The following is a 10,510-nucleotide window of genomic DNA, read 5'->3' on the forward strand; positions in this document are numbered from 1 at the left end:
TTTTTTTTTTTTGTCAGAGCATTGTTCAGCTCTGGGGATATGGTGGCGTGGGGAATTGAACCTAGGACTTTGGAGCCTCAGGCATGAGAGTCCCTTTGCATAACCATTATGCTATCTACCCCCTGTCTGTCTTGGTTCTATTTTTTGAAGATTCTGCTCATGTCTTCCTCCCACTTTTCAATTAGGTTGTTTGTCATTTTATTGTTAAGTTTCGTGAGTTATTTGTGTATTTTGGTTATCAGCCTCTGTCCAATATATGATACATGAAGATTTTCTCCTCCTCCACAGGAGGTCTCTCTACGGTGATTCCTTCTGCCTTGTAAAAGCTTTTAAGTTCGATGTAGTCCCACTGATTATTTATTTATTTAGTTTCCTTTGTGATTAGATCTGAATCAGTTAAGATGTTCCTCCCAATAAAAAAATAAGAAAAATATGAAATAAATTAAAGCAATTGAGAGAGAGACAGAGAGAAAGAAAGAGAGAAAATATATGAAAGAGAATTCTGTCTGTGTTTTCCTCTAAGTAATTGATGGTTTCTAGAAAAACATCTAAATTTTTATGCATTTTGAGCTTAATTTTTTATATGTTGAAATAAGGTGGTCCAGTTTAATTCTCTATGTTACAACTTATTTTTCCTAATACCACTTGTTGAATAGACTCTCATTTGTTCTGTTTAGGTTGTGAAGAGATGGTGGAAAAGAGGGTTATTCTTAGAGCAGGCTCTCACTTGGCTGTGCCTGTGTTTGATAACTCACTGATAGCTGCACTGATTATGAATGTAAAGGGTTCAGGGCTGTGTAGGGTTGCTTATGTGTAGCCAGAGAGTTTTTTTTCTTGCAGGCAAGGAGGTGGCAAATGATTTTGGTAGGGTGCGATATAATCACTGGAAGTTACCCTTCTAAGGGCTTCTGTTAGAATATCTAATTTGAAAGGAAAGTCCTCACCTGAGTAATGAGGTTGACATTCCATGTCTGACATCTCTGATATAGTCTGAAGTGAAGCATGCTGAGGTGATGCTCCTTGAGTTGATTACATTAGGACTGGCAGATGCAACATCATTTGATATGAATTGAGAGAAGCATGCAGGAAAGTAGCTCTACCCTAGAGGTTCCAGGAATGGGGAAAATATAGGCTCTATAGAGGAAGCAGGAGGTTCCTGCTGTCTTAGGGTTTAAGAAGACAATAGATAGTTATTGCTATAATCACATTATTTGGCAAATGGGTTAACTTTGAAAAATCCCGTTAAGATTTTAGGATTTGCTGTATCAAAGTCCCAAAACTTAGAGATAGACCAGGTCCCATGAGATAGAGCATATGTTTACATGTATCCATAAATTAAGGCAAACTATATACCTGAAAGCAAAAATACACAATAGTCTTTAGTGAGTCAGTATAAACGTCATAATGAAATATTGTCTACTTAGACTTAGATACCTCCTCACCTACTTCCTATTACAGTTCTCTGACTCACTCCAAAGCTAACCTTATGAAAGCAAGGACTGAAAAAGCTATTCTGAATAAGGACAAGAGACTGGCATACTTTAACAATAACTCCTTAGTTGACATCAGTCCACCTCATTAGCTGGGGCCCTAATTGGGGAGTCCTGAGATTCCCAAACAGACATGATGGGCCTAGACCTCAACTAAATCCCTCTCTCCATTGTTATAGGTCATTTCTATCAGTAACAACACAATGGACCGCTTTGTGGGCCCCCATAGGACCTTGCCATCAACTTGGATCAACAATAGTAGATAATGTTCCATCTTCCCTTTGGGAGGATAGACAACATACTCTATGCTACAGCTGAGGAAGATGGGTCGTTATTGGGGCAACTTGAAATGTTCCTACTCATTACCACAGAATGTGAGCTCAGATCTAGAGGGATGCAAAGGTCATATAGGCTTCTAACCTGAATATGGGCCCCATATAAGATCAAATCGATGGGGTTTACAGTCAACAATATTTATACACATTTCCCATATTAGGGAGCTACTCTCTTCCCTGATCCAGCTTTCTGGTCCTTTTTCCAGTGTTGACACCATCTCCCCAGACAATAATTAGGATCCACCTGCATATCAGATTTCAGGCTCAGGGGAAAAAAAGAAAAAGAAAAAAACCTAGTATAGCCACAGGCTCTTTGGAATATAACTAAAATACACCTACTAGCTATCTACAAAATGGAGGGCCTTCCAACTCTTCATCTGCACTATTCCAGCCTTTAGGTCCATGACTGGTCAACAATTGGCTTTGTATGTTAACTCTCTTTTCAACCACCAGGTTCCATGATGTCGACCAGACTTCTTTGCACAGACAATCCCACCAATATGTCCTGGAGCTCTGCTTCCCCAGAGTCCCACCCTACTAGGGAAAGAGAGAGACAGGCTGGGAGTATGGATCGACCTATCAATGCCCATGTTCAGCTGGGAAGCAACTACAGAAGCCAGACCTTCCACCTTATGCATCCCACAATGACTTTGGGTCCATACTCCCAGAGGGTTAACGAATAGGGAAGCTATCAGGGGATGGGATGGGATATAGATTTCTGGTGGTGTGAATTGTGTGCAGTTGTACCCCTCTTATCCTCTGGTTTAGTCAGTGTTTCCTTTTTATAAATAAAAAATTTTAAAAATAAAAAAGAATATCTAGTATGATTGATGGTGTTTACTGATAATGGTATTTACGTACTTTCCCCATATTTGGGAGTTACTCTCTTTTTGGATCCAGTTTTCCAGTCCTATTCCCAACTCTGACACCATCTTCCCAGACAACACTTTTAGCTCACCTGCATGTTAGCTGTTGGGCTCAGGCAAAAATTAGTCATGGGCTCTTTGGTATACATCTAAAACAGACTTCCTAGGTTCTTCAAATATAAATATCCCAAATCTCATCTGCTATACTCAAACCTTTGGATTCCTGATTATTAAATAATTTATTCTGCTTTATGTCTTAATGCTTTTTCAGCCACCAAGTTTCAGATACTATCATAATGCCAACCTGACTATCCTGGGCAGAATACCTCATCAATGTGTGCTGGAACTCCATCTCCCCAGAGCCCTGCCCAACTAGGGAAATATAGAAACAGGCTGGGGGTGTGGATTGACCTATCAGTGCCTATGTCCAGCAGAGAAGCAATCAAAGAAGCCAGAATTCCCACCTTCTGCTTCCCATAAACATCTTTGATCCATACTCTTAGAGGGATAAAGAATAGGAAAGCCTCTAATGGAGGGGATGGGATACAGAACTTGGTGGTGAGAATTGTATGGAACCATACCCCTCTTATCCCACAATCTTGTTGATCGTTATTAAATCACTAATAATAAAAAAGAACATCTAGTACTATTTTCTTCATGTTGATCATGGGTGGGTAAACTTTAGTTCTCTAGTTTTCTGTGTGATGAAGTGTGACTTCAGCATATTTAGATTTCAAAGTCAAAGAGTGAGGTTGTCCAGAGACTTATCTATAGTCTTTTCTGTGAGAACAGCACTGAGAACTCAAGCAGTAGAACAGGGTGGGAAGGCTGAGTACAGCAAGGAGTGCAGCACTAGCATGGCTGCTAGTTCGTCCTAGATGTTCCTGTCCAGAACTCTCTACCTGTGACACAGGATGGGCTCCAAATTATGCTGACTGCTGCAGCATGCCTTAGAGACATGGAAGCAGGAGACAAATGGTGCAGTTGTAACAGAATTTCCATCTCTTATACTTTTAAAGACTATTTAAAAGTTTTCTTTTTATATTTATTTATTTATTAGATACAGACAGCCATAAATTGAAAGGGGGAGGGGGTGGTATAAAGGAAGAGAGACACCTGAAGCCCTGCTTCACCACTCACAAAGCTTTCCACTTGCAGGTGGGGACTAGGGTCTTGAACCTGGGTCCTTGGACAGTGTAATATATATGCTCAACCAGGTACACCAACACCTGACCCCAAGATTTACTTATTTATTTATTTTTATGGAGTCAAAATTTTCCAATTTCTTTTTTTTAATTTTTATTTATAAAAAGGAAACACTGACAAAAACCATAGGATAAGAGGGGTACAACTCCACACAATTCCCACCACCAGAACTCCGTATCCCATCCCCTCCCCTGATAGCTTTCTTATTCTTTATCCCTCTGGGATAAAGGTGGAAGGTCTGGCTTCTGTAATTGCTTCCCCACTGAACATGGGCATTGACAGGTCAACCCATACTCCCAACCTGTCTTTCTCTTTCCCTAGCAGGACAGGGCTCTAGAGAAGCAAGGCTCCACGACACTTTGGTGGGGCCATCTGCCCAGGGAAGCCTGAAGGCCAGTTGGCCTCATGATAGCTTCTGGAACCTGGTGGCTGAAAAAGTACTTAGCATACAGAGCCAAAAATTGTTGACTTATTTATTATGAACCTAAAGGCTGGAATAGTTCATATGAAGAGTTGGGGGGCTCTGTTTTGTAGATAGTTAGTAGTCCTATTTTAGTTATATTTCATAGAGCCCATGACTATACTAGTTTTTTTTCTTTTATTTCCTTTCTTTTTTTCTTTTTCCTGTTCCTGACATCTGATATGCAGATGGATCCAGGTTATTGTCTGAGGAGATGGTACCATGGCTGGAAAAAGGACCAGAAATCTATATCAGGGAAGAGAGTAGCTCCCAAATATGGGAAAGGTATATAAATGTTGTTGACTGTAAAGCCCATTGATTTGATATGATCTGGGGCTCATATTCAGCTTAGGAGCCTATGTGACTTCTGCATCCCTCTAGATCTGAGCTCACATTCTGTGGTCATCAGTAGGAACATTTCAATCTGCCTCAATTTCAGGACCCATCTTCCTCAGGTGGAACATAAGGTATGTTGCCAGCCTCCCTTCAGAGGATGGAGCATTCTCTTTGGTTGTTGATCCCCACTGAGGACAAGATCCTATGGGGGCCCACAAAGGGTTCTATTGTGTTGTTCCTGATAGAGATGACCAGTAACAATGGAGAGAGGGATCTATTCAAGATCTAGGCCTGTCATGTCTATTTGGGAATCTCAGGACTCCCCGAGCGCCCCAGCTGATGGGGTGGACTGATAGTGACTAAGGAGTCATCATTAAAATATGACAGTCTCTTGCCCTTATTCAACTTTTGTAGTCCTTACTTTGATGAGGTTAGCTTTGGAGTGAGTGAGCGAAGTTTAATAGGATGTAGGTGAGGGTATCTAGGTATAAGTAGACATTATTTCATTAGGTACTTTATGGTATCTTTTTAGGTCTTTCTACTTGTTTGCTGCATATAATGATTCACTGCAGACTATTGTGCACTTTTGCTTTCAGGTATATATTTTGCCCTAATTTATGGCTACATATGTACATATACCCTATTTCATGGGACCTGGTCTATATCTAGGTTTTGGGACTTTGTTAGGAAGTGAATCATCTGAAATGGAATTAGAGAATCCTATGAAAGGAAAGGTCTCACCTGGGTAGAGTAATGAGGCTGAAAGGTTGACATTCTATGCCTGACATCTCCTGGACACAGTCTGAAGTGAAGCATGCTGAGGTAGTACTCATTGCTTTGATTAGGCTGGGATCAGCAGATGCAATATCATTTGGTGTCAAAATTTCCAATTTCTTTTTTTTTTAATTTTTATTTATAAAAAGGAAACACTGACAAAACCCATAGGATAAGAGTGATACAAGTCTACACAATTCCCACCACCAGAACTCTGTATCCCATCCCCTCCCCTGATAGCTTTCCCATTCTTTATCCCTCTAGGAGTATGAACCCAGGGTCATTATGTGGTGCAGAAGGTGGACAATCTGATATCTTTAATTGCTTCTCCGCTGAACATGGTCGTTGTCAGGTCAGTCCATATTCCCTACCTGTCTCTCTCTTTCTCTATGGAATACAATTAAAATAGCCCTACTAGCTATCTCCAAAGCAGAGACCTCGAATCTTCATCTGCAGTATTTCAGCCTTTAGGTTCATGATTAGTCAACAGTTTGTTTGGCTCTATATGTTAACTCTTCTTTCAGCCACCAGGTTCCAGATGCTAACATGATGCCAACTAGACTTCCCTGGGAAGATGACCCCACCAATGTGTCCTGGAGCTCTGATTCCCCAGACCCCTGCTCCACTAGGGAAAGAGAGAGACAGGCTAGGATTATGGATCGACCTGTCAATTCCCATGTTCAGTGGGGAAGCAACTACAGAAGCCAGACCATCCACCTTCTGCACCCCATCAGGACCCTGGGTCCATACTCCCAGAGGGTTAAAGAATAGTAAAGCTATCAGGGAATGGGATGGGATACAGAGATCTGGTGGTGGGAATTGTGTAGAGCTGTACTCCTCTTATCCTATGGTTTTTGTCAGTGTTCCTTTTATAAACAAAAATTTAAAAAAATAAGTAAACCATGATAATAGTAAAGTGAAAACAATAATAAAGAAATGAAATACAAAAAAAAAAGCTTCCAGACTAATTTTATCTATATTGGAGTAAACGGGACACTAGGGACAGAATGGTGTTACCTTAATCATAGCATGACCTCTAGATAAATTAGCCTTATGAACAAATTCAAACAAGATAAGCAGAACTGCCTCTCCTAAGCTCAGGTGTTGTGTAATAAAAGTGTTTATGGTGAGTCCAGCGTTAGTACAATAGGTTAAGCGCATGTGGCTCAAAGCATAAGGACCGCCATAAGGATCCAGGTTCGAGTCCCCAGCTTCCTACCTGCAGGGGAGTCACTTTACAGGCGGTGAAGCAGATCTGCAGGTGTCTAACTTTCTCTCCCCCTCTCTGTCTTCCTCTCCTCTCTCCATTTCTCTCTGTCCTATCCAACAATGACAACATCAATGAGAACATCAATAACAATAACAATAATAAAAGCTCAACAAAAAGGAAATAAATAAAGATTAAAAAAACCTGCAAAAAATGAATTAAAAAAACGCTTAAAGAAGTGCTTATGGTAGTTTGTCATGGGAATCATGAAGCTACATGGTTTAAAGCAAACACAGATTTACTGTTTAATTTAAAGTAGATGAAAGACTATAAATTGTTTAACAAAGCTTAGACACACACAGTAGAAATAAATAATATTTGCAGACCCTTTATACCTATACTAATAAAAATAGCTACACTTTACATATTGCTTATTGTCATGGGTATATCACTATGATGAACTCCAGTCCTTGATAATTATTTGTCTTTCAGACTGATTTGCATTGTAGATTCTAAATATTCTCATATGAGGCATCTGAGGCTTTGTCTATTCTACTAAGTAGAACTAATTTGGTCAGGTTTGTAGGTACATGAAGTATTAAGAACTGCATCTTGCCTTTCGGCCGGAGCATCCATCTTCCAGTAAATCGCCAAAATGACTAACACAAAGGGAAAGAGGAGAGGAACACGCTATATGTTCTCTAGGCCTTTTAGAAAACATGGAGTTGTTCCTTTGGCCACATATATGCGGATCTATAAGAAAGGTGCTATTGTAGATATAAAGGGAATGGGCACTATTCAAAAAGGAATGCCCCACAAATGTTACCATGGCAAAACTGGAAGAGTCTACAATGTTACCCAGCATGCGGTTGGTATAGTTGTAAACAAACAAGTAAAGGGCAAGATTCTTGTCAAGAGAATTAATGTTCGTATTGAGCATATTAAGCACTCTAAAAGCAGAGACAGCTTCTTGAAACGTGTGAAGGAAAATGATCAGAAAAAAAAGGAAGCCAAAGAGAAGGGGACTTGGGTTCAACTGAAGCGCCAGCCTGCTCTACTCAGAGAAGCACACTTTGTGAGAACCAATGGAAAGGAACCAGAGCTGCTGGAACCCATTCCCTATGAATTCATGGCATGATCAATATAAAAACTTAATAAAATATCAGAACTATAAAAAAAAAGAACTGCATCTACCCCCAGATTTCTTAGCATTCAATTTATTGGGCACACTATAGATGTCTGAAAACTCAAATGATGTTTTTCAATTAAATATAATTACTGGTGTTATCTGTTACTAGTATTTTTAAAAATTTTTTATTGTTGTTGTAGTTATTATTATTGTTGTTGTCATCATTGTTAGGACAAAGAGAAATGGAGAGAGGAGGGGAAGACAGAGAGGGGGAGAGAAAGATAAACACCTGCAGACTTGTTTCACCGCTTGTGAAGCAACTCCCCTGCAGTTGGGGAGCTGGAGGCTCAAACCAGGATCCTTACGGTCCTTGCACTTTGCTCCACCTGTGCTTAACCCACTGCGCTACTGCCCAACTCCCATTACTAGTATTTTTGTCACCATGGTTTCATTGGGGTTCTGTTTCTGTACTACTCCATTATTGCTGTCAGTCATTTTTTTTCCTTTTCTCTACTTTTGATAAAGGAGAGAAACAGAGATACAGAAAGAAAGAAAGATATGTGTAGCACTTTCCACCACTTGCAATACCACCCCTATTCAGGTGGGGACTGGGGACTTGACTCTAGGCCATAGTGCATGGTAGACTGTGCAATCTAACAGGCAAGCCACTGCCAGTCCTTTCATGATTGTATTTTTTAAATTGTCTTTTAAGTAAGTAAGGTGTTTAACAACACTTTACAAACACTGATCCAAACAATCAAAAATATTTTTTACCTTCCAGAATGAATTGCAGACATAAGTTAAAATTGAATAGATTTTCACTAGGAGTCCAGAATCCTGTTATCAACAGAAGAGTCAGTGAGTAATGTGTGCAAACTGATTGTGTCTTCTACTGTAAGTAAAATGATTGGCTAATTTTTAGTTTGCACTTGTGAATTCAGTGCATTTTCTCTAGTGTACTTAAAAATACATGAGAATGTTGCTATTTAAATGCATAGCATTTGTACATGTGTATATTTTCTCTCCCAGTAAGTATAAAATTCATCAACTCTTTCCTAGTTAGTCTGGTCACCTTGAATTCAGGAAATAAAACTAGTGAACAAAACTCTGATGCAATTAAGAAGAACAAATTAAAGTATAATTAACTGTTAAGCCCTTAAGAGGGCTTAAGTAAAATTTAAATAGCAGCATAATTGTGTCTAAAATTCCAGCAAATAACATTAGGGTGTCCAATCTAGCTTTATAATCTTTCCTTAATTAACAACTTAACCATAACTCAAATCTGATATGAAAACTGCTATTTTTGAAATATATATTTTCCATATGTCTAAATGATTTTACTAAATTTTGTTTTGATGCTATAATTTAGTTGTTTGACCTTGAACAAATCACTTAACATCTCTCAGTCTGAATCTCCTAATCTGCAAAGTAGTGAAGATAACAGTATCTACTACTTAGAATTGTTATGGTAATTAAAATGCTGTGAGATGCAAAGTACCAGGTAGCAGTAAGTGGCTGGAACATATTTGCTTATTAGTTGTTGAATCTCATTCTGTTGCTGAAAACAATGGAAGAGAGTATAGTTTTTTAATCTTTATTGAAAACATATTAAAAAGTACCTTGAGGGACTGGGTGGTTGTACACATGGTTGAGCACACATGTTACCATGTACAAAGACCTGGGTTTGAGCTCCCAGTCTCCACTTGCAAGGGGAAAGCTTTGCGGGCAGTGAAGCAGTGCTGTAGGTGTCTTTCTGTCTCTCTTCCTCTCTATCTCACCCTTCCCCCTCGATTTCTGACTGTCTCTATCCAGTAGTGATGAACATCTCTACCTATTAATCCAATACATGAATAAAAATAAAGATAATAATAATAATAAAACACCTTAAAAAATACACTGAGTGAAACGACAAGTGACTGTATGATTTACTGAATCTCAATCAAATAGTGCATTGATTTTCCCTCACATAGAGTATAATAAGACATATAGTACTATTTCATAAACATCATATATATATGATACTCATGCAAAATTAAATAATAGTTAAACATATTTTGGCCTAATATCAACCCTGGAACAACAACAGTTTTGAACATTTCCTCAATAGATATCAATTTAAAATAAAATAAATGACAGTTAAGAAATAAATATTTTAGGGAGTCGGGCTGTAGCACAGCGGGTTAAGCACATGCCGCGCAAAGCGTGAGGGCCGGCTTAAGGATCCTGGTTCTAGCCTCTGGCTCCCCATCTACAGGGGAGTCACTTCACAGGCGGTGAAGCAGGTCTGCAGGTGTCTTTCTCTCCTCCTCTCTGTCTTCCCCTCCTATCTCCATTTCTCTCTATCCTAGCAACGACGACATCAATAACAACAAGAACTACAACAATGAAAAACAACAAGGGCAACAAAAGGGAAAATAAATAAATATTAAAAAATAAATATTTTAGTATAAAATATTCATGTATGTTTCTGTTGTTTTTCATGTATTGTTCTAATACTAAATTCATCATTTCTTATATTTTTTCTATTTTAGTAAAAATTATCTACTGGTTCCACAGTTTCTGCCTCTATCTTTTCCTTCTAGTCTTTGTTCCTTCTTGAATTACAAAATAATCTTTGGTTTTTTTGTGACTCAGTGATCACTTCTTTTTAAAGACTCTTATTTGTTGAATGGACTACATAAAGTTTTATCACTTATATACCTACTTA

The 10,510-nt window shown here is 38.8% G+C and overlaps 1 protein-coding gene across 1 annotated transcript; it reads left to right on the plus strand.

The window, feature by feature from the left end:
• Nucleotides 1-7,290: 7,290 nt before the first annotated feature.
• On the plus strand, nucleotides 7,291-7,849 carry LOC103122653 (large ribosomal subunit protein eL21-like). Its single transcript, XM_060183212.1, has one exon. It carries the CDS (start codon nucleotides 7,330-7,332, stop codon nucleotides 7,810-7,812), a length of 483 nt encoding a protein of 160 aa, XP_060039195.1. The 5' UTR covers nucleotides 7,291-7,329; the 3' UTR covers nucleotides 7,813-7,849.
• The last annotated feature ends 2,661 nt before the right edge of the window (nucleotides 7,850-10,510 follow it).

The sequence above is a fragment of the Erinaceus europaeus genome, chromosome X (assembly GCF_950295315.1).
Source record: "Erinaceus europaeus chromosome X, mEriEur2.1, whole genome shotgun sequence".
NCBI lineage: Eukaryota > Metazoa > Chordata > Mammalia > Eulipotyphla > Erinaceidae > Erinaceus > Erinaceus europaeus.

Excerpts from the sequence above, each read along its gene's own strand:
- LOC103122653 (XM_060183212.1), top strand. The coding sequence starts at position 7,330 with ATGACTAACACAAAGGGAAAGAGGAGAGGAACACGCTATATGTTCTCT.